The sequence below is a fragment of the Seriola lalandi genome, unplaced genomic scaffold, assembly GCF_002814215.2.
Source record: "Seriola lalandi dorsalis isolate HSWRI2012SDOR001 ecotype SW California unplaced genomic scaffold, Sedor1 jcf7180002054962, whole genome shotgun sequence".
In the NCBI taxonomy this organism is placed as follows: domain Eukaryota; kingdom Metazoa; phylum Chordata; class Actinopteri; order Carangiformes; family Carangidae; genus Seriola; species Seriola lalandi.
Genome location: NW_019525513.1, coordinates 946,981 through 970,719, shown reverse-complemented (window position 1 = coordinate 970,719; position 23,739 = coordinate 946,981). Strand labels below are relative to the sequence as shown.

The 23,739-nt window shown below is 42.9% G+C and overlaps 2 protein-coding genes across 4 annotated transcripts in view; one reads left to right on the top strand and one right to left on the bottom strand.

Moving 5' to 3' along the window:
• gckr (glucokinase (hexokinase 4) regulator) overlaps nucleotides 1-6,628 on the bottom strand; it is an 8,865-nt gene extending 2,237 nt beyond the window's left edge. For 2 of the 3 annotated variants that reach the window (XM_023395366.2, XM_087170814.1), the window contains exons 1-14: nucleotides 6,474-6,628; nucleotides 5,801-5,950; nucleotides 5,652-5,720; nucleotides 5,493-5,561; nucleotides 5,096-5,169; nucleotides 4,206-4,272; nucleotides 4,038-4,091; nucleotides 3,828-3,922; nucleotides 3,590-3,695; nucleotides 3,319-3,437; nucleotides 1,741-1,839; nucleotides 1,450-1,547; nucleotides 1,124-1,200; nucleotides 12-108 (exon numbers count right to left, since the gene is read on the bottom strand). In XM_023395366.2, coding sequence (XP_023251134.1) covers nucleotides 12-108; nucleotides 1,124-1,200; nucleotides 1,450-1,547; nucleotides 1,741-1,839; nucleotides 3,319-3,437; nucleotides 3,590-3,695; nucleotides 3,828-3,922; nucleotides 4,038-4,091; nucleotides 4,206-4,272; nucleotides 5,096-5,169; nucleotides 5,493-5,561; nucleotides 5,652-5,720; nucleotides 5,801-5,950; nucleotides 6,474-6,524 — 1,225 coding nt within the window. In that variant the 5' untranslated portion in view covers nucleotides 6,525-6,628. The remainder of the gene's footprint in view (nucleotides 1-11; nucleotides 109-1,123; nucleotides 1,201-1,449; nucleotides 1,548-1,740; nucleotides 1,840-3,318; nucleotides 3,438-3,589; nucleotides 3,696-3,827; nucleotides 3,923-4,037; nucleotides 4,092-4,205; nucleotides 4,273-5,095; nucleotides 5,170-5,492; nucleotides 5,562-5,651; nucleotides 5,721-5,800; nucleotides 5,951-6,473) is intronic. The other variant, XM_087170815.1, reaches the window with a different exon arrangement.
• A 5,285-nt stretch (nucleotides 6,629-11,913) lies between these two features.
• On the top strand, nucleotides 11,914-22,882 carry xkr6a (XK related 6a). Its single transcript, XM_023395360.2, has 4 exons — nucleotides 11,914-13,319; nucleotides 16,778-16,974; nucleotides 17,704-18,121; nucleotides 18,738-22,882. The coding sequence occupies exons 1-4, from the start codon at nucleotides 12,736-12,738 to the stop codon at nucleotides 19,240-19,242; spliced, it is 1,704 nt and encodes a 567-aa protein (XP_023251128.1). The 5' UTR covers nucleotides 11,914-12,735; the 3' UTR covers nucleotides 19,243-22,882.
• The last annotated feature ends 857 nt before the right edge of the window (nucleotides 22,883-23,739 follow it).

Sequence of the window (23,739 nt, the reverse complement as noted above, 5' to 3'; positions counted from 1 at the left end):
TGTTGTCTCACCGGAGCGTGTGAAGATAAGCAGAATGGTGTCCTGGTCGCTGAGATAGGGCAGCACTGAACGCAGGAAATCCTCATGTGAGATGCAAAACTGAGGACCCTGGAGGAAAGAATCATCATATGGTCAAAACAGCATCTGCAGTAGTGTTACATTTTTAAATACAAATACATACTTAGGTGGGACAATTGTACATTTTAAAGCCCCTAAATTTAGCAGCATATGAATCGAAATGTGGGTTTGTTTACTCATGTCTTCAGGCGGTTGTCAAACAAATCTGATCAAACATCACAATCCTTTTGAGGTGATTTGTTAAAGCGTTCATAAGTAACACCAAAGGATGCTTCTTCTTTCAAGCTTTAACTTTGATTCTTGCTTCTTTAGTCACGAATATTTGCTTTCAAGTTAAAATCCTTAAGATTTTTCTTGGTACCACGTCCAATTTTTTGACAGCATTATGCACAGGAGGAAATGAGAGATGGTGCAGTAGCTGCTCAAAGTGAGTTTCCTGTCTTTTCGAATGGACTCACCAGTTACCACAAGTGTCACATCAATCTGACCTGAAATCTTATTATAACATATTACAAATATCTGGCGTTATTACAGCTACAGATATATGAATTTAAAACTAACCAGCAGTTTAATAAAAAGGACTAAAGCAGATTAATTGGAAACACATCAAGTCCAACAGTGTTTCATAAACCAGGTACAGCAGGGTGTATTTCATACTAATCCTGTCCTGGGTTAATCTATAAGTCAGATACAGCTGAGACAGACATGGAGCAAAATAAAAGCTGGATTTCATTTTAATTGAATATTACTGGATTTCAAACATATTAATAGTTTCTAAAGCCCTTATGAGGATTTTTCAGTCTTATTTAAGACCCAGAGAGAAGCCAGAACAGAAATCTCCATGTTTTTTTTTTTTTGCTCGTACTGACACTGACTACCGCAGGAGAAGTTCAGACAAATGTTAATTCTCCTGAACAGCGTGAGATTTTTCATTTTTAAAGACAATGCGATGGTGCACGGTGTCAGATTAGAGCCTTTGTTCTGTATCTGTAATAATTACTTGTTCATTAATTCTAATTGTCTTCTTTTATTTCCCTTCACATACCAGTGAAGTGAGGGGACCCTCGTTGTTGCTCAGATTCCTGTATCCCCCGCTCATGAAGCCACGAACATCTTCATAGTCTGACACACACACACACACACGATATATTTATATACGTATATATATATATATATAAGCAAATGTAAAAGATGTATCACTTGCAAATTGATATGTAAATCAGTTAATTATGTCTCTGATCAGACGGTTTTAGATTTACTGAGTCTTGGTTGAACTCACGCTTCCCACTTTCATGTGTGTTTTTCGACGTTCTAATTAAATTAAGCTGCATTGTTTTTTCCTGATAATGATGTACATCACACTTCTCTCACCCGCTCCAAACGTGGGGTCACACTCGCTGGCGTCGATGAGGCCCAGCACAGCCAGAGAGCCCCAGCCCAGGTAACACACACGGCTTCCGCACCGCAGGCTGAAGCACAATAGGTAAAATCACAATTGAGAGTTTTGGAAGCTTTTCCATCCGTGAAACAAATAAGAAGTGTGGGGGCGGGAAATCACTGCTCTGGATGTAGTAGCTGTTTTGTTTTCGTACTCTGAGTCTGTTTTCCTTATTTAATAAAATTCAAGGTTACAGTGAAGGGTGTAAAAATGGGATGTTTCACCTCCGTCCAGCTGCTTCCACCAGAGCAGTCATCCCCTCGGTCTTAGCGTATGTGATATCCAGAGTTTTGTCATATGCTCTCATGTGCTGCAGGATGCCCCTGTCGGAAAAGCAAAGAAGTTAACCCTTAAATATTTCGGCTGTACAAGCAGGTAACTGGTCATGTAATGTTATGTGCGTGTCATATACTACATAAGATATAACTTTAATATCATGCATGTACAAATTCTCTTTTCTGCACTGACCTGCAGAGGTCAGCAACACACAATGGAAACACAATAAAAAACACAGTTGTTAGTTTGCTATTATACACACATAAAAGCTTTTGTGGTGATGTCCAACTTGTCTCCCATAGGTGGATCTATACCTATGTGAGACAGTGATGTTCACATCGACGGTGCTGCAGTTACCACATACAGAGCGCTGAAGCGATGCACGTGCAGCCACATGTGCCTTCCTCTGTGCTAACATTATCACTAAGGTATCACTAGGTATTTGAATGCACTCAGCAAATATACTGATACATGTGAATGTAAGGTACTGACATTTACAAACGCTCACATCAGTAGTAATGTGGAAAACATGTCCAGGACAGATCATCCAGTCGGCTGCAGGCTGACGGCTGTCAACACAAAGAAGCACTTAGGATGCTGCATGTTGTACCTTTGGGTGCAGAGCTGGAGACGAGAGGTGCTATGAGGCTACTTCAGGAGAAGGGCAGTTTCATTATGATCTTAGAGGCAGCCAAATGTCCAGATGTACTTTAAGGTCTATTAAATACATGTAATGACCTGAAAACATTTCAGGATAACTGCAGGATGATTTAGAAGTCAATCCAAACTACTAATTTGCAAAACACACTCTGAATTGTCTGAACTGCCGCAGCCCTGTGAGTGCAAAACACACACTACTCGGTCTATGTTTATCCATCAAATGGCATCAATGTAGATCTAGATGCTGTGATAGTTGTGCATTTCAATCTACAGTGTATCTTCAGTTCAAGGTGGAGGGAAAGATGTGAGGAGAAGATACCGAGAGAGATGAAAGAGAGAGGTCCTGGTGTGACACCGCTGTTCTCAAAGCAAAGGGAAGTTAATTTGCATTTAAAGGTGCTTCTAGAAGTTATAACTCATATATTAATTAAACATTGAAGAAATATCAAAAAACACTCAAAACAACACTGCAAATAGGAACTAGTAGCTGATTTGGGATATGAAATGTCAACAAATGTAGAATATATATATATATTCTTAAAAAAAAGTGTTAGACTTTGAAGAGCCCTGTATTAAAGCAACGGGGATATAAAGGAATCATACGTGAGTCATACAAGAAGCCCGCTCTCATGTCTGTAGGCTTTTATCGATCTTCTCATCTAACTCTTGACAGGAGAGTGAATAAGTGTATTTCCCAAAATGTCAAACTAATTTCAGTGACTTTATTTTTCTACATTTGCAGCTTCACTTTATCATTTAATGTTTGTTCTTCTATCGAAAAAATCTGTTTGTTCAGTTTAAGCAGCAGTAAACTAAACAAGAATGAATGTTCACAGGTTAGTATGTTCAAATAGCGCCATGCTTACTCGTATGTGACGGGCGTGTTCGTGCAGGCAGCAGCATGAGCAGCGGACAGGACAACGTCCAGGAGGATCTTAGTGGCACTGCCTCCCTTCATCCTGGAAGAACCACTGATGGCTTCTGGCTGAACACACAAACATTTTCACCGGCTGTAGTATCGACACACAGCTCCCGGTTTCTAATTTTGAGACTTGACACAAATGCAACCTGAACAGTTTGTGATGGAGAGGAAATAATGCGTACAAGAGTGTGATGAGTACAAGTGGACGTTCTTACCCCAACTGTCGGGTTGATGAGGAAGGCCACTTGACTTTTGGAAAGCTCCTGCATCCTTTGAACCACACTGTGAAATGTGAATGTGCAGCCAGGTATGGGCTCATCCCTACACAGGTAAACACACTGTTATTTTACATGTTAAAAATAAAGTGACAGTTCACATCCAATTATCCCCAATTACCAACATTTTCAGGGGCATAATATTAACGGAGTAAGAGTGAAGTACGTGTTTACACACTTGGCTTGATGTGCAGGGTTGAAGCCAACCACTACAGGAGTGTACACCTCAGGGTGCTGCAGGCAGAAGTCCAGCTGACCGGCCACAAATGGAGCCTTTACAACCACAAAGCAAAATGTGCACAAACTAGGTTATCTGCAATTTAAAAACTCCAGATTGAGAAGTTAAATTACATAAGAATTCAGATTTTGTCCAATAAGAGCGACTTACAGATAATCCACAGGAAATGCCAATGAACAACACCTGCTTCTTTCCCTCACAGACCTGCAGGGCGCCGAAAACATGCAGTGGTCAAATGCTTAAGACAAACATTTAGACTGTATCTTCACACAAATACACAAATCCCCAGGACACACACTCTCTACCGTTGTCCCTGACCTTCTTCAGACTGAGCACGCCTGATCTGGGGTCATCTTCAGGAGCTTCCTGGGAGGAAAGCAGAGCTCTGAGGAAAATGAGGTCGAGATTTTATTTAAACACATTCAAAGCAAAACTATATACATTTTAAAATTAGAAATAATAATAATAATAATAATCCTTCCTTGTACAAATGAAAAGTTGAATTCATAATTAATAAAAACACACCTTTGTTTAATTAATACTCCTGCAGTCTTGGTCTGGATGACAGATAGCTTATGATGGCTGATGTTATGTATATTTTGTGCTGTATATTTAGTTAGATGTTGCTATGTAGCTGATGTTACTGTGTGTATCTCACCCTCCCTGTACTTACCTGAGTAGGTGGTATGTTCCTGTTAGGTGAGGAGGAGGAGGAGAAGGTAAAATGCCATTCAGTGGTCAATAGGGATGAGAGTAGGTGGCAGTTTGCTGTGAGACTGCTTTAGTTATTTTTGTTGAAATTCACAGAGTTAATATGTTTGTAATAAATATAATTTTATTTAGAGCAACATGGTGGTGGAGTGCGCCTTTAGCAGCAAACCCCTTAATGTAAATTATGAAAATGGTGTTTTATTGTAAAGGAGCTCGACTTTTCATCTGTAAAAGGAAGATTATTTCTTCTCTCTAACGTTATGATTTCACTTTGAGTATGTTTGAAGCATTTTCCTCAGACACAACAGCACTAATTCAGGCATTACTGTCAGATTGGAATAATTCAGAGCGGTGGCTGATGCTAAAAATAAAAACCAGTAAAGCAATAAAGCCCCCTGTCAATTTCAATACAGCATTCTACAATCACAGCTGGTTGTGTATTTTCATTTATATGAGTGTAATCTCGTTCCACATAACAAAACAGCTTCCAGCCCCACCTGTCTCCTCCTGCAATGATGTAGGAATAAACCAAACTCCGGTTCAGCTTCCTCAGCTCTCTGTTGAAGCTCGTCTGATGACACACCGGAAATATAAGAGAGAGGAAGTCATTTCCCACAAAACAAGCGAGATTTGATCAGATGATTTCATTAAATGTAATTGTTCTGATATTACTGGCATGGTCTGGCTTGTTCTGCCGTCCAATATAATATCATTTTCCGTTCTTCAAAACAAATAAAACGCCATTGGAAACGAAATGAACTAAGCTCTTTCTACGTGATCTCATAAGTTCGATATGAAACCAAATAATTTGAATTTTGGTGCAGTGGTTCCGCTCTTTATTCCTGGTGTGCAGTGGGCTAAATCACGCGAGGAGCTTTTCAGGACAACTTTTACCGCCATGAGGAAAGCCAGTCGACCAGAAGTCCCACACCCGCTCAGTACAACGAGGGAGTCCTGAGGATCCTGCGGAAGAAACAAAGACAACACACTTTTACCCCACGCCTGACTGACCGACAGAAATACAGCACAGACAGGCAGGCGGAGATGAGATACCTTGAGAATGATTTCCACCCTCTTGGCGACCTCCATCAAAGTTTTCACCACTTGGTCGCTCAAAAGCTTCTAAAATGACATTCAAATCATCATTTCCTGAAAAGAAAATATTCAAAATACATTTCCTTTTTTTTTTTACAAACTTGCACCTGGTGGCTTGCTTCTGTCTGTTCTTGAAACATCTGAGCATCACAGGCCTGTAACGTCCTCACAATGCAGTCGGCCGAAGCTCGGTCGATGTTGCGCGTCAGGGGATTGGACTTCTCTGAAACAGGAAGTGTCGGCTCATAATCTGGAGACTGAAACATAACATAACAATTTAAAGAATAATTGAACATATCTGCTGCATTTAAACACTTCTTCCCCTTCCAGCTTTAATACGGTGATTTCCCAACGTAAACTTTAACAACATATTAAAAGACTTTTTAGTTGGTTTGATTTTATGCTAGTTTATGTTTTAGGACAAAGATAAATTGATGATAGCTGCTTTTATCACTTGATAATAGTTTAATTTAGGGGAATAGGTTGACATTTTGGGAAATACTGTTAATGTTTTTCATAAAAGATAGATGATAAAATTGCATGTCTTTACACTAAACATGCTAAAAGTGAAGCTAGCCAGTTTTACTGGGGGTTTTGTGCTGGACTATTTCTTAGCTGTGTGCTGTGGCTGCTGAGCTAAGCTAACCAGCTGCTGGCTTTAGCTTCAGGTGTCTCATACAAACACGAGAGTGGTATCAATCTTCTCATTTACTCCAACTCTTCAAGAATGCAAATAATACTGTATATTCCCCCAAACCTCTAACCGTTCCTTTAACTTACCTCCCATTCACACATAGTGGAGAAACCACAAGTCTGGTCTGATCTGTCCATAGCACATGAGTCTGTCCTTTTCTGACAAAAACAGTTTGTCCCTCTGTGTCGTCTACTTCCCTTTTGTCAGTGACAGTGATTCAAAATGAAAACCACAAAGTGCTCGGCTCTATCTGTTGTGACAAAGTTCACTTAAGGACCTTTGAGACTGAGGAGTGAAAGGAAGTATGGATTTCTCTGTCACGCACCGACACAAACGCCCAGAGTGCATTGGGATTAACTGCGAAATTATCTTTGCAACTGTTTTATGAAAAATAAGAGAGATGTAAACTGCACACACTTTAATCGGAGCAAAGGTAAAACATTACCAGGTCTGATTTTTAATTATAAAATGCACCACAGCAGAAGCAGCTTGAACACTGAGATCAAACTGGAAACTCAGCACGAGACAGATTTTTAAAAAATCATCTTTGATCTCAGCTCGGAAACTGTTGGCTCCCAATAAAAAAAATAAATAAAAAACAAAAAAAAAAACATACCAGTGAAATGTGTTCCATCATTTTCAAACACGCTTTTCAACCCTGGAGTACAAAAGATCTAACTGCTTCTCGGCAGTGTGAAAATATTTACAACCCAGCAGATTGTGGAGTCTAATACGTTTCATCACTTCCAGTGGACTCTATCACACTGTTTTGCTGCAGTGTGCCTCACTCCTCCATACTCCCACCACAGTCTCTCATAACTGCCAGCTAATTGCTGTCAGTGACACAGCGGCAAGGACATTTTTCACATCCTGTTCCATCCACAAAGGGAAACTAATATTATTTCTCCCCACACTTCGTAACTCCTGTTGGTGTACTTTGACTCTCCGTGGAGTGATGCATTTGTTCTACAAGTTACGGGGCTCACGCTGATTATTAATAATACTGGACATCTGAAGTACAGTTTGGTGTTAACCTCTCTGAGTCAGTGCAACACCAAAGCTGTGAGTTAGGGATGTGTGATAAGCCAAAGCCAGGAGGTAGCACTTTCATATTTCATGGCTGAAGTAACCCAGAACAGACGTATCAACGAGGATCGGTTTGCCTTGTGTACATATTTGGTCATAATTGTGATTTCCAGAAACCGAAATGGAAGTTTTAAGTGTTATATTTAAGTTTTAAGTTTAAAAAAACAGATCAGCGAAGATCAGTTTTTAAGTGATTTCTCTTGTTCATTCAATAGTTCAGCATTGCATTTAGACTTCTTGTTGTTTTGACTTTTGCTGAAGTCTAACCGGTCAACAAGCCCCGTGCTCTGACTGTTTGGGAAACAGCCCTGCTGCATTTCTCACAGACTGAACACGCCGTCCTCACTGAATGATGCAGCAGCAGACTGTCTGACCAGCCAATGACAATGTCTGAATTTATACATAATACAGTCAGAGGAGCTCAAGCACAAAGTGTCTTGTTGTCTGTGTGGGTTCAGTTCATTTATTTACCTCTCAGTAACTGTGTTTAGCTGCCTTTGAAATAAACCTGTTTTCAACCTGTGCTTCATAAATAATAAATTCACCTCCACCTGAGTTGACCCTTGTGTTCCTGATAGTCTCGCATCAAGTCAGACCTGCTGCAGAACTGCACCGCCTGTTGACCTTGGCAACAGAAACACGAAAAGGTCCTTAGATTTTGAAGCAGCAGCAGGACCTCCTTCTCATCCTGCTTATTCTCAGCATTGCACTTAATTCTTGACAAATCGCTCCCCCAAAGGAGCAGGAAAGTCATCAGCATTTAAGTGGTTCTGCTCATAATCACTCCCTGGGACAAAAAAGAAAAAAAAGGTTAATTCAGGGTGCACAGGGAAAAAGACTTCCTTTGTCACAAACTGCTGTTTTCAGCTCCGCAGTAATTTACTGTCTAACACTAACTAACGCTAAGTCGAGTTTAAACCCAACTTGTTTGACGCCGTATGAATAATGAAAGTCACTGACACAATTCACAATTCTTCTGTTTTGTGTTGATTTCTCATCATTGTCTGTGTGACTACGAAACAAGCTCCAAACATCCAAGACGAGGTGGAAACCCAGGATATGGCTGAACCGCGTTGTAGGTTATTGGCACCCTGCCTAGTGTCGTTCAGTTTGCTTCTCTCCTCCTCTCTGTGCTTAAATAGACTGTATTTTAATGCAGCTGCATTCACCATAACGCTTTCTTCTGTTCTCAGTGCATATATGATCATATTAAATGTCAGATTTTTTTCCGTCACATGAATTCTAACAGCATGGAAGCAGATTTCTCACACTGCAGGAGCATCGAAATGGTGTTGCATCAATTTCCCCCCGAAAAAAGGCTTAAAACTGCCAACAAAAATATTCCATTATCACTAATATAAAATGACATGATGCAGTTGTATAATGACTTTTCTTTTATTTTTATTATTATAGCTTTAGTCTCCTGGCCTCCCTACAGATTTGGTATACATTCACAGATGCTGCTGCAAACAGTGTCTGTATCTTAATTCCCTGACGATATAGTTTGCCTTGTTCATCATGTTTTCTACTATCTCTCCTTGTGACAGTCGGGTTGTCTCCGTCTTTTCAACTGACAGGTTGTAAATAAAGCGTCAGAGTTCAGTGGTAGAAAATAAGTGTATTTACTTAAGTAGTGAACTAAGGGTACTTATAGTTTACATATTTATATTTCTACTACATTTCAGAGGAGAAAACTTACAGTGTGACCCCCCCCCCCAAAAAAAAACACCTGAGCACAATTCATGTGTCTCTGTCAGACTCAAACTCCATTGTATTTACATATAATTATAATATATATAATATGACAGCCTGCGTTTCCAGTTGAAACTGGCCTTTTAGGTAAACACTCAGCACTGTTGCATAAACTGAATAAATTATTCTTTCATTCTCTGTTAACTAACTTATACATTTCATTTCATTGCACAACCTCTCTCCAATTAAATCTGACACCATGGCTACTCATTCTGCACATTCACACTATATGATTCATTTCTTTAAAACCTTTTTGACAGGAGCTAAATTGCTACAATCCAAAGCTTGAGTGCAAACTAAAAATTATGTAAGAGTGTTCAATATGTGCTTTCTAACTCTATGTACTTAAATAACATTTTAAATGCAAGAGTTATTGAATATTTTAAATAGTGGAACTACTTTTATTATTGGATTAAATACTTTTCCAGTGCTGTCAGACTCTATTTAAAGTTTGGACGTAGTCAGTGTCCTCCCCACTTGTCCTTCCTGCTGTGCTCAGATCATCTTCAACTGTGTGATCTCTATTTAGAGGAAATAATGCTCCAGTTTAAACCTTCATTTTTTGGTTGTATTTTCATAACTAATTGTGCATCTGAAATACACTCTCCTCTGCATGGTTCTTTTTAATTGCCAATTAACTTCAGCCATGTGTGGAGTTTTTCCTCCACAGTCTTGGTGCAGATGTACGAATGTCTGCATATAGTGAAGTGAATGGAAAAAACACAGAATATCTATCTTGTCTAATTACATCGACTCCTTATCTCGCTCTGTCCTCATTCACAGCCAGATTAAAACTCTCATGTTGTGTCTTTCTGATTCCCATCAACGCAGAACAAGGTCATTGTTTTGATCTTTTGAGGTTTACTGCTGATCCAGGAGCTGCTGCCACTGTCTCCTTCTGTCTTGAACATCAGCACACAAGAAGCATTTCGATTTTTTGTCCTCCAGCGCTTTTGCTAAATCAATTGGATAAATATTGTATAGTATAGTAGAGTGTGTGACTGCAGCTGTAACCTTGTATGGCTGTGATTCATGAGAAGGGGTTTTGTTTAATTACTGCATGTATTTGTCTTTTTTTTCTACATTATTTTTCAATAATATAATCGTTTTTTTCTTGTAATACTGCTGTTCAGGTGTTGTTCATAACAGATCGAGCCTCATATTTGCACCTGAAAAGGACAAAAGTCTTGAATTTGTTTGGATTCGCATGTTTTTCTTAGAGTGCAGATGTGCAACCTTGACTTTTTCTAAGGATTTAATTTTTAAATTCCTGAAAACCTCAAGTCTGCTGTGGACGATGGCATTAAACATCCACCCAGGTCGCTGCCGACACACGACTCTGCAGCTGCTCATTTCTTATTTTGAATGTTTTAAAGATTTGCTGTGATCAGCCTTAAGTCCAGATGTCATGGAAAATAGCCCACACTCCGAGCTGGACCTGAGCAACTCCAGTGTTGCTGTCGCTCACTCTCATTGTCTAGCACAAACACACACACACATACATATATATACACACACACACAGCTGTACAACCATCTACTCCCTCTCCCTGTCCTTCAGCTGCACAGCCACAGTTGTCATGACAACAGAGAGGCTAATCTCCAGTGGACAGAGAGAGAGAAAAAGTGCAAGTGCTTGCACAGAAAACGTGCTTATGAGAACGAGGAGCACGTGTGTGTGTGTGTGTGTGTCTAAGCATGCTTGTGAGGTAGCTTGCTTGCACACACACACACACACACACACACACGGTGAAGTGAATAGAAAAAAAACAGAATATCTATTTAACACACACCATGCACCACGCAATGTACAGTCCAGCTAAATTATACAGAAGCAATGTATAGAAATCCCATTTAAAAATATATATTTATAGAAGATAAAAAGCATTTTCTCACTCTCTCTCTCTCTCTATCATTCTTTCCATTCCTCTGCTAGTTCCTTCATCCATTCTTCCCTTCTCAGTTTTGGGAATTGCTTCCCTCTTCCAGCATTTGAATCCAATAATTTTCCTTCATTTTTTCCTTCCCACGACTTTCATTATTCTCCCCTCAAAAATATTTAACTCATGACTTCCTTTTCCTTAAAACTCGTAAACCTGCCCCATGTTTCTTCTTTCCTTTTTCAATTCAGTCAGTAAATCCATTTTTCTTCTTTCACTCTTTTTTTTGCAGCTCAAAAATGTGGGTTTTTCCCTTTTTTTTCTGACACGCCTTTTTCATCCTTCCAACAATTCCTAAATCTTCCGCTCATCCCCTCTCCTGTCAATCTTTTCATCCTTTTGAACTGCTTCAGCCTGAATCATCTTTTCTATCTTTGTCTCTCTGCACACACACACACACACACTCCCTCCTCTAATTCCTAAATCCATCCCTCTTCCTCTATCTGCCCCTCAGCTTCCCACCCCCTTTAGTTCCTCCATCCCAGTTTCTCACATCCCTAAATCTTCGCCTCTCTAGCAGGGATCACACACACACACACAGACACACTCACACACATATGTTATGGCTGATTAGGCTGGCAGAACCACAGGGCAGTCAGCCCATTGGAGGAGATGATGGAGGGATGAATGGAGAGTGTGAGGGAGAAAAGAAGGAGAGGAGTGAAGGAGGTGGATACTGAGAGAGAGAGGATGGATGGAAGAAAGGATGATGATTGATGGATAGGAGAATGGCAGAAGGTGGCAATCTAATTTTTTCCTCCTTTTTCTAGATGAAGAAAACTGGCTGTTTTCATTAGAAAACAATCACCCTGCTCCTATACAGCGCAGTGGACGATTGCACGATTGCACGACCCCTATACTTTGCTACGCGTGCTCGCGCGCGCGCGGCTGCGTGCAGATGTGAATAGGGGGTTGAAGTCGTTATCCGGCAGAGGGCGGAGTGAGAGAGTGCGAGAGAGAAAGTGAGGAGTGGGGAAGCAGAAGCTGCAGAGGGCTGGAGCTGCGGAAAGGAGCGGAGCGGAGATGGGCTGCAGCGGATGCCGGGCGGGCCTACGTGCAGCCTGAGTGCGGGTATGAGAGGCGGGAGTCGGGGGTCCTCCGGTTGACTGAACAGGAAGGTTTATATCAGAACGAGTCTGACAGAATAGTCTGGTGTCCGGTGCGCGCCCACATACACACACATCCGCACACACTCAGGCACACGTCTTAAGAACAGCGGGAGATGCATTACGTCATAGCCTCCCGTCGCCCTAGATGACCGCGCGCGCAGGACGGGATGATGCAGGGCTGCTGGACTAGAACGGGAACGGATTCCGCTGCTGCTGCTGCTCGCGAGCGCCCGGTGGCGGTGTCTCGACCTGACGAGGAAGAAGGGGAGCCGCCGTCGCGCGGCCGCCGGCTCTGATGGCTCCTCGCGCCCCGGGCGGGAAAGAGACACAGCAGTCGCCGCGGCGCGAGAGGGAAGGGGGCAGCAGGTATCTGGGAAGTGACGTGGTATCCGCGCCCCGCGAGAAAGCATCACGGTGCGGTTGTCGTGCTTTTCGCAGGAGGGCAGGAGCGGGAAGGGGAACATGGCCGCGCAGTCGGACGGCAAAGCCGGGGTCGGGTGCGGCGGCGGTGGTTTCGCCCAGCTGTATGATGTTGACGCCGAGGAGCCACTGGACTCTGCTGCGATCCACATCTGTCAGTGCTGCCGCTCCTCCGCCTGCTACTGGGGCTGCCGCTCAGCCTGCCTCGGCTCTCTGCTCGGTGGGGGCCAGCCTGCCGGAGGGGTCGGCATCCGGGAGACTCACTGTCCGCCCCGTGAGCAGCTGTGGCTGGACTGCCTCTGGATCGTCCTCGCCCTCCTCGTCTTCTTCTGGGACGTTGGCACGGACCTTTGCTTGGCTGTGGACTACTACCAGAGGCAGGACTACCTCTGGTTCGGCCTCACTCTCTTCTTCGTGCTGGTACCGTCGGTGCTAGTCCAGATTCTGAGTTTCCGCTGGTTCGTGCAGGACTACACCGGCGGGGGGCTCGGGGAGGTGGAGGGGCTGACCAAGCGGGGAGCGGTGGCTCTGGGGTGCCTGTACCCCGGCAGGGACCGCCTGCAGCTGGCCACCATCTGGCTGTGGCAGGCCACCATACACATCCTCCAGCTGGGACAAGTGTGGAGGTAGGGGAGCACACAAGCAAACAACAACACACACCTGAGCCTAACCTCACACCACACTCCTTTTATCTCTCTCTCACATACTCTTTTTCTCACACACACTTAATGTTGCTAATGGGGAGAGTGGTGTGTCTACTCAATGTGGCTGGAGGAAAAGAAAGCGTGCTCCACACTGACAGGCAGGAGAGGAGGAACAGGAGGAGGAGGACGCAGAGAGGCTCTGTGTGACCTCCCCAGCACTTCAGTTACTATCTGGGAATGGCAGACGGATATTAAGCGAGACAGTCAGAGAGACAGAGATCCTACTTTCACAAACTGTGATCTGGTATAACTTCTGAAAGTTTTCTTTTTTTTTTTTTTTTTTTTTTAATTTTTCGGTCACCAAGTTAATTCAGCAACTCATGATGAACAATCTGCAGTTGGAAAACTCACAACTGTGAGTGGCGATTGTAAAACTACTACAGTAACCCGCAGTAACAACCATACATTAAAGATACAGGAAGATACACCCAGTGTGTGTGTGTGTGTGTCTGTGTGTGTGTGTGAGAGAGAGAGAGAGAGAGAGAGAGAGAGACAGAAACACTGTCCATGGTGCTGAATACATTTTATACATTTTCAGCACCATGGCCAGCATCTCAGTCAGGGTCTATCACTAGTTGGAGAACATGGATGGAGGGTTGTGTGTGCACATCCGTGTGTGTGTGTGTGTGTGTGTGTGTGTGTGGGTGTGTGTGTGTTCATGCGTGTCAGCGTGTGTGACCAGTGGAAAAACGGTGTCACGGCTCTTCCCATGAGTGTCAGCATGCATGGAGAGTACAAAGACGAAAAGCATCTGCGCTTCTGGCAACACATCTCCCTCTCCATCTCACTGTATATGTCTCTCACTCTCTCCCTCTCTCACACACACACTTTATATATATATACACACGTATACACACAGTTGGACAAGGCTGGGTGCTAATTGTAGTGCTAAAAGCACTGGCAGGAAAAACAGACAACCACATGCACTCTTTTGCTCTTACACACACACGTCTTTCTATGGCAACTGTACATTCCTTCCTCCTTGTTTCATATATAGTGTGTGTGTGTGTGTGTGTGTGTGCCTTTGCATGTGTGTGTAGCTCTGAGAACACTAGTAGTAGTAGCAGGAGTGTGCTTTTCTTCAGCCTCCTAGCCCCCTATACAAGGACAGTGACTCTCCCTCCCCACCCCTCTCTCCAAGAATACTCCTTAATGATGTCCACTTGCCTCTGGGCAGTCAGCAGGGAGAGTAGAGTGTGAGTGTGTGTGTGTGTGTGTGTGTGTGTGTGTGTGTGTGTGTGTGTGTGTTTACATCCTGCTGCACTAGGGATGTGCTACTCAGCTCCTTCGCCTCGGTCTTTCTGTGTGATTGTAGGGTTAAATCAACCCCCACACCCAAACACACATCCTACTCTACCTCCACCCCCCCCCCAGCCTGAAGAATGGACTCTCCCACCTGGAAGGAGTGAAGGAGCAAGAGAAGGAGGAGAAGAAGGGGAGGGAAAGAGAGGGAGGAGGGGGGTGTTCGTAGCTGAAGAAATGGTATGGCCTGATTGAGACTGATCGCTTAGAGATGGAGAGGCTGTGGAGAAAAGGAGAAGGAGGGGTGAAGACGGAGGAGGGAGAGAGTGAACGGGGGGAGGGGAGAGGATAAAAAGAAAGAGGAGAGAGGGAAAAGGAAGAGTGAGAGTGGTGGGGGTAGGGTGTAGAGGGGAGGAAGATCTACTGTATTCGGTACATATGGTTCGAAACCACATCCTTGTCATGTCAAGACGTTAAGTGGCTGTCAGGTTCGCCCGTCACGCCGCACAGGAAATCTTTAATACCTCACCTGAACGCGAGTTAAAAAGGACTTCCTGTTTACACAGTTTGAAAATGCCAAACAAATCATGTTTTTTATTTATCCTTCAATGTTCTTGAGTCAAGGGCAAACAAAATTTTGATGTTTGTATCTTACAAAATCCATGAAATCAGCTTTAAATGGTTCGTTTAGAAGCATTACCGTTAATATGAGCGGCATGCGTGCACAGGTAAGCATTTTCCTATGGATGGTGCATTATTTATGTTATGTGAATTACGATTGTATGTTTCAAAGCAGATGGCTGTAATGGATGCACATACAGAGACATGCATAATGTAAGAGCACACACCACCCACACGCGCCATGACACCCGTGCATGTACACTAGTGCTACTACACGCAAGGAAGGAGGAGGATAGTATTACAGTACATTTGTACATATACACGTGTCCATACACACACACACACACACACACACACACTCCTTGTCAGTGCCCTGAGGCGGTTTTAATTGAAATCACTGCCCACATCCCACCCACAAGTCCACTCAATGTATGGATCAAAATATATCACGCCTGTTTTGTTCACAAAGAGCTTCTATTGATGATCAGATGATAATGAAACCTAGAAATATTTATAGTGGAAGTCCAGTTTAGCTGTAGGTCAAATTAAGCAAAATAAAGAGAGGAGAGTGAGAAAGGAAGTTGATTTGTTGGTATCAATACCAGAGCTGTATCGATACAACATGATTATCATGGCCAAAAGAATTCAAGATAATGATATTATCACGATATCTACAGAAAAATTTGGGGGGGGGGGAGTAATGCCATTGGTCAAATTCATCTTGTTTGTTGTGTGTTTCGTCTCTTTTTTGTCAAACGAATTCGACTCAAATACTGTACTATAATAATGTGTGGAGGTGGAGAGAGACAAAAGCCAACAAACAGAGCAAATGGAGAGTGAAAAGGCAACAAGATGAACTGATAAAACAAAAGATCCACAAGGCCCAACATCTGCCATCACCATATTGATCATGTGTGTATTATTAACATACAGTAAATATCAATATTTATTTCTTTAAATATCACGGTTGTCATCAGAGTCGGTATATTGTGACACACCTAATGTCTACTAATAATATTTCTACAGAGTGAACACTGTTTCTTGTAACTGTCACCTACTGGTACTTTATTTATTTTTGAAGGGAAACTCCAATGATTTAGAATTCACTTGAGAGTTTATGATCAAAACTGAACCAGCAGAGACAATTAATGATTCTTTTCATTATTGATGAATCTATTGATTATTTTCCTGATTAATGAGTTAATCGTTTTGACCAAAAAGTCAGGAAACAGTAAAAATTACCTCTATAATTTTGCAGAAGTGACATATACAGATTTTGTTTTTTATGTGACCAACAAACCAAAACAAAACGTCCTAAAATGTTGAAGAAAACCACCAAATCCTCAAATTTGAGAAGCTGGAACCAGCAAATATTTGGATTTTTTCTTTGTGTAAATGACTAAAATGATTAATCAGTTATCAAAATAGCTTCATATTAATTTTCTTTCAATTGACAAATTGATCAATTAATTGTTTCAGATCTAATTTGTTACCACTCTTACCTGTGATCCCTGCAGGTACATCAGAACGCTGTATCTGGGCGTCATGTCGCGGCGGCAGAAGGAGCACCAGCGACGCTGGTACTGGGCCATGATGTTTGAGTACGCAGACGTCAACATGCTGCGGCTGCTGGAGACCTTCCTGGAGTCTGCACCTCAGCTGGTCCTGCAGCTCTGCATCATGATCCAGGAGAACCGCGCCGAGACGCTGCAGTGTAGGTGGAGCGCACAGCCCACCCGGGTGGACTGCTACTCAGGGTGTCTGAAAAGCCAGGGCGACCAGCTCCAAACGAACTCCACCAACTTCCTGCCACATTTACAAACATAACACCATGTTTTCATGTATCCCACAAAGCACATACAAAATCAACAGCTGCGCAAACAGTAATTAGCAATTTGCACACATCGTGCTCGGTAATTTGAGGCTGCAGATGGTGCTGTTTTTGGATTTTCACACAGTGGTTGTTGCTCAGGTAGTCCCAGAAAGAAAGCACAATCATAAGTGTTCGGGGGATGTGCGAGCCATCAGCCTCCTCTCCATTATCATCCAGGAAATGTATCATCTAGTCGGCCACCCACTGGTGTTATTCATCCCTATCACTCTGGAGGTTTGGGACACTTTCTCCTTTAATGCAAATATGTGACTAGGACAGGGGGTGGACACACACAGCAGCTGGGACACTAAAAATGACTTTATATTTTAGACTCACACCAGTAAGAGTCTTTACCAAATGTTTCAGTCGTGTCACACACTACCTCTCATTTAAGGATGTTCTCAAATCTCTACACCCACGCTGACTCAAAATACATTTGTACTTTTTGTCTCACGAACCTTTAAACCATCATTCGACTTTGTTCTGATTGACTCACAAAAAAAGGAGCATGTAAATCATCCACCTCTGTTCTTTTTCCACTGTTCCTCCCCCTCGTCTGTCTCCCTGTAGGCATCTCCTCCCTGGCCTCCCTCCTGTCTCTCGCCTGGGTTCTGGCCTCCTACCACAAACTCCTGAGGGATTCTCGTGACGACCAGCGCAGCATGAGCTACCGCGGGGCGCTGCTGCACCTCTTCTGGCGCCTCTTCACCATCTCGTCTCGTGTCCTCTCGCTCGCCCTCTTCGCCTCCCTCTTCCACATCTACTTTGGCATCTTCGTGGTGATTCACTGGTGCGCCATGGCCTTCTGGGTGGTGCACGGAGGCACCGACTTCTGCATGTCCAAATGGGAGGAGGTGCTCTTCAACATGGTGGTTGGTATCGTCTACATCTTCTGCTGGTTTAACGTGAAGGAGGGCCGGACGCGGTACAGAATGGTGACCTACTACATCGTGGTGTTGGCTGAGAACACAATCCTCACTGGGCTGTGGTGAGTCACAAGGATATCTGAGGGGGCGTGGTCAGAGCAGGCAGCTTGGTGGGGCTGGGTTATGGTAGTTCAAATATGGCGGCGGATGCACAAGTTTTCTGAGGCAGGTTAGAGGACAATCAACTATTGCAAAAACATTAACTTAAATTAAGTTACACGTTAAATTAATTAATGTGGATTTAAAAATCTCAAGGGAGCTCATGGCGGTAAAAGGCTGTCTCCTGAGGATGCTGGTTTAGGTGTTTGAATGGCTTTAAATGCCTGTATCTTGAACTCAGCATAGTATAAATGCAGATAAAATTTCTGTCTAATTTAAGGTTAAATCCTATTAAAAACACATCAGGGAGCCACATCGTTGCACTGGGTGACGTGTTCCTGCTTTATGATGAATATGAGCACTGTGCTTTGTTTTCACTAAACCCCACATGCTTAAAATACTCACTACAGCAACAAATATGGATTAATCCACCGCTGAAAATAGTCCCCAACAAACTGTTTACTTACTGGGAATTGTTGCACCTTTTTTTAAAAATGAAAGAGGTCAAAACACACACACATAAGTGTACATGCAGACACACTCGCATGAATTTAACCCCGTGTCGCCACCATCCTGCAGGTATGCCTACAGGGACCCAGTGTTGACCGACTCCTACGCCGTCCCAGCACTGTGCAGTGTCTACCTGACGTTCGCCGGGGGCGTCCTGGTCATGCTGCTGTACTACGGCTTCCTGCACCCTGCCACCGCCCACCTCCAGCCGAGCCCCGCCTCGTCCTGCTGCGCCCAGCTGCTCTGGGGTCTCCCCCTACCCCCGTCCGCCCCGCCGACCGCCCCGCCCACCCCAGCTCACATGAGCAAGTCAATGACGGAAGAGGATGTGGCCGAGACGTGTCTTCCGGTCTTCCAGGTGAGGTCTGCGCCCCCCACCACCAAGCCCGAGGGCCCGCTTATAAAGATCGACATGCCCAGGAAGCGTTACCCGGCATGGGACGCCCACTACGTAGACAGGCGACTGCGGAGGACTATAAATATCCTGCAGTACATAACGCCAGCCGCCGTGGGCATCCGCTACCGTGATGGACCCCTACTGTATGAACTGTTGCAGTACGAGTCCTCACTCTGACACACACACACACACACACACACACACACACACACACACACACACACATCAGTACACATAAGCACATGTGCCACCATTAAAAAATAAAAAAATAGTATCTATCCATGGATGTTCAGATTTAGAGAAGATTTAGAAACACATCCACACACACACAACGTCGCACTTGGTATAAGCACACATACAAAAGCAATCTGTCACACTTAAATGCACACACGGCCACAAGCACACACACTCACAAGCACACACGCACGCACATTCCTTGCGGGTACCTGCGACCTGCGAGTCCCATGGCCATGACTCAACAAGCTGCTTCAGCGCGAGTCCATCTCTCTCTCTCTCTTTATCCCTCCGTCTCTCTATCTCCAACTCCTCTACTCGCTCTTCATCTGGTCTCACTTCTTTTCTTTCACACGCCCGTGCTCCGCTGTGAAGAAAAAACAAACAAACAAATAAAAAATAAAAAAAACCTGATAATTGAGCGCAGTTCGACCACCGCATGCTGTTTACGTTGTGTCGCTCACACACGGGTTTCAGTAGAATAAAAAGATGTGACAAAGAAAGACCAAACGTCACTTTTAATAAAAGGAGTTTGTGAACATGTTGTCGTTAGTGTAGTCAAAAGGTAGTGTATATATTTTGTATGTACAGAGGGGATGTTTTTTATGTACCGTTAAGTTGTTGCCGACTGGGGACAAAGCAGCTGGACGCATCGGTTTTTGAGGTTGGTTGACGAGGTTAGCAGGAGGAGTAGCAGAGCATGATGGGAAAGATGGAGACAGAGAGGGTTATTAGCATCTGATGCACGATCAATTAAAAACTTCAATCAAAGCTACGATTAGCTCTTAAAGGAATAGTTTGACATTTTGTTGCTGTCTCTATGCTAACTATGAAGCTAAGTAGCTCAGTTTAGCATAAAAAGTTAAAGAAGGGAAACAGCTAGCACGGCTATGTTTGAAGTTAAAGAAATCTCCCTACCAGAACATTTAAAGCTCATTAATTAACATACTGCATCTGGTGTGTTAAATCTGTAAATATACAGTAATATATAAATGACAAGCTGTGGGTTTATGGGGAGTTTCATGCTGTGACTATGTCTTGGCAAGCTACACTGACTCCCTGGAGTCTCTGCCGACCAAGAAATAGCTACAGTAAATAGCCACAAATTTAGAGGCACTGGTAGGCGGGTTTTTACACATTGAGCTACAGCAAGGTTAGCTGTTACCCCCTGCTTTCCGTCGTTATGCTAATCTGTGCTAATTGTCTTCCTGCTGTAGCTTCATACTTAGGAAACCGACAAAGGTGTGGTGACAGTGTTCTCATCTAACTCTCAGCCAGAAAGCTAATTAGCACGTTTCCCACAAGCTATTGCGTAGAGGATGCTAACACTTAGGCATACACCGTGTTAAGCGACCATTAGCAACATCAGCGCTAAATTGAGATAAAAATGACAAGTATTAATAGCTCAAAATAAGACACTAGGTCACATACATAAAAAAAAAATCTTTTCATCAACACTTACTCAACACCTTGTATGCTAAGGTGTTAGCATTGGAGATATACTGATTTGTCAATGTGCCCATCTCCCCAAAACTTACCCCACAGATGTACCCAAACGTCTGAAGTATTTAAAGTAAGCTATTACACTTTATAACACCCTTAAAAGCAAACAAGATGTTACAGTAAAACCAACAGTATAAAAGATTTTACAGTGCCTACAGGAAGAGACAGACAGAAAGCAGAAGATGCCTATCACACTGTTGGGGTCAAACAGTTGTTCTCCATCATTTCCTGTTATGCTTAGAGGCGTCGTGGGAGGTTACATTTTCTTTACTTATTCCATCAACAGTTGTTAATGTTAAAAAAAAAACCCAGTGGTGTCGGTTCACCTGGTTAGACAACAACAACAACAACAAAAAAAAAAAGAAGAGAAATCGCCTCCAAATAATCAACAGAAAGAGCAAATGCAGGACTAATTATTTTTGATCTCTGTCTACTACATTTTTCCGTGTGTGATGTCTGAATCATGTCAGTCCCACGCTAACAGGGTGCTGCCAATGAAACTGATATAAAACAGTTTTATACTTCAATCGTCACAACACTCCCGATGACTTGTCTTCTCCTGTGCTGTGTCCAGTATCAACTCCTCCAAAGCCACCCACGGCTGAGCTGTGATGTATGGCTCATTATTTATTTTTTTGTTTGTTTATCCCTCTAATCCAAGCTGTTACATTGGCAGGCGACAACAAATGAGCCGAGATATCAGTCATCAGCTCGTCAACAGGAATGCTGCCCCTGAAATCTCGCACCGTTAATGGGGCCGCCCTCGACACCACGTGGTGGCGAGTAAAAACAAGCGTTTGGAAAGGCGGTGAAAGAGCTTGTGCCAACGCTCCACACCTTTTCTCCAGTCTCATGTCAGCGGTAGAGCAGGTGAAACCCGGCCATGAGCCATTTCAGATGGTGCAGTTAGTAAAGACGAACACAAAAACACACACATGCTTCTTATCGCTGCTGTCCAAGAGGATCGAGCAGGTGAAAGAGAAGGAATTCAAGAGTGAATAAATAGTGTTAACAGGGGTACTTTGACATATTTTTGGAGTCTCTTCTTTTATTCTCGTCCAGATGGGTCAAATTGTCGACACATTTATCTGTTAGCGGACGCCAAGTTGACAGCAGGCTTATAATAACTTGATTGGTCAACTGACAGAAACCAATTAAAGTGATTAAATCATAAATCAAACTCTCAAGTATGAGGACTTTCTGACTTTGAAGGAGCAGTTAGACAAAATACACAATTTTAAGATCTCACCCTTAAATTGTGATCTGGAATTGTACTGGGCATTTTTCTCCTTTGGTTCCCAAAGCTTTTGGCAGGTGACCCCTTGATATGGAGCAGCTTCTCCTTGCGACACCTGCTGAGATAAAAATTATTCAGTAATTGAGAAGAATAAAAGAACATTTTCTGCTTTCCAATCCTGATAATCAACTTCTGACCCCTAAGATTTACCTGATGACCCTTAGTGGTGGTCCAGATCCCCAGTTTGGGAACCACCACTATAGACTTAACAGTTAAAATAAGAAATGACAACAGATTAGCTGATAATAAACTTAATCATCATTTTTCATCACAATGTGTCAAATAAAAAATAAAAAAAAAAGATCGACACCTAAAATGTTGAAGTATCCTTTTAAGTTTGAACAATGTGAACCAGGAGCAAGCTTACATTACTTTTCCGTGGTGCTAGTTGATTTAAAAAAAAAAAAAAAAGTTAAATCACTTCATTTGCTGCAACAGGCAAATTCAGTAGGTGCAAACGCGCAACAGAAGCAGCAGCATCGTTGTTCATATGGTGCAGCACACTCAAGCTATAGAGTCAATTGGCTGCTAATCCCACTTCATATGGTGCAAAAATCAAACACACATGTACTTATGGTGCAATAAGGGCAGATTGTCTCTTTGAATTCTATGGTGCAACTTGAGTACTGCCTTCAGTTATCAGCCAAGGCTGTGCCAAAGGCTCCGTCCAAACGGACAACTGCTCTTCCTGCAGATGCTATGCAAGTCTCCGATGCAGGGAGATGTGCTTAGTGTACATGCTCACAACACACACACACATACATACATACACACACACACATACACACAACACACAGGGTTTTTCTTCTGCAGCAGGGAGATATGCTTAGTACACACATGCAGACACACAGTCAAAAGTAGTATAACAACATGGGATGTGTCCCTACCTCACCGCTTGAACACACACACACAAACACACTCACACACTAATGTCCAATAATCCCTTACCCCTTTATAATTTGGGAACAATATTCATATGGTGCTATTGAGTAAAGCTGGGTGGTTTTTGTATAGTTGTGGTTACAGTGGTGTGAAGAATTTAGCCAAATATGTTTAGAAATCACGTTCAGATTGATTGAATAACGACATTCAATCAATCTGACTCCTCACACAGAGAGTGTACATAAAAACAGCAACACCTTCTGTCTTTGTCAAACTGAGTGACACATAAAAAGCAACAATGCCTTAACCACTCGACAGAAGTGGAGGTGGATTTTTTTTTTTTTTTAAAGATATCTGAGTCATGGTTATGAGCAAAAACAAAACAAAACAAACAACAAAAAAAAAAAACATTTGGAAGGTGGTGCTTCTTTTTTGGTACACTCTAATCTGGACGTGCACTGTACATTAAGTGTGGGTTCAGCGTGTCAGAGCACAGAAATCAAAGGGAAAACAGCATACTATGTTAGCACGTTGTCTGAAAAAAAAACAAATATGTGCCATTTAGAGAACACAGTCAAGCATTTTGTGTTAGTTTCACAGCTCGTGCTCGTGAATTTCTTGCATGAATGTTCTAGAGTTGTGGACACACGTGCTCCGGGGAACATAAAAGGTTACTACGGAGATGTAAAGGTTTGAAGAGTCACAGTTTCCTACGTGCTTCTGGGTTGTTAAAGGGAGATCTATGTTGAGCTGTCCCA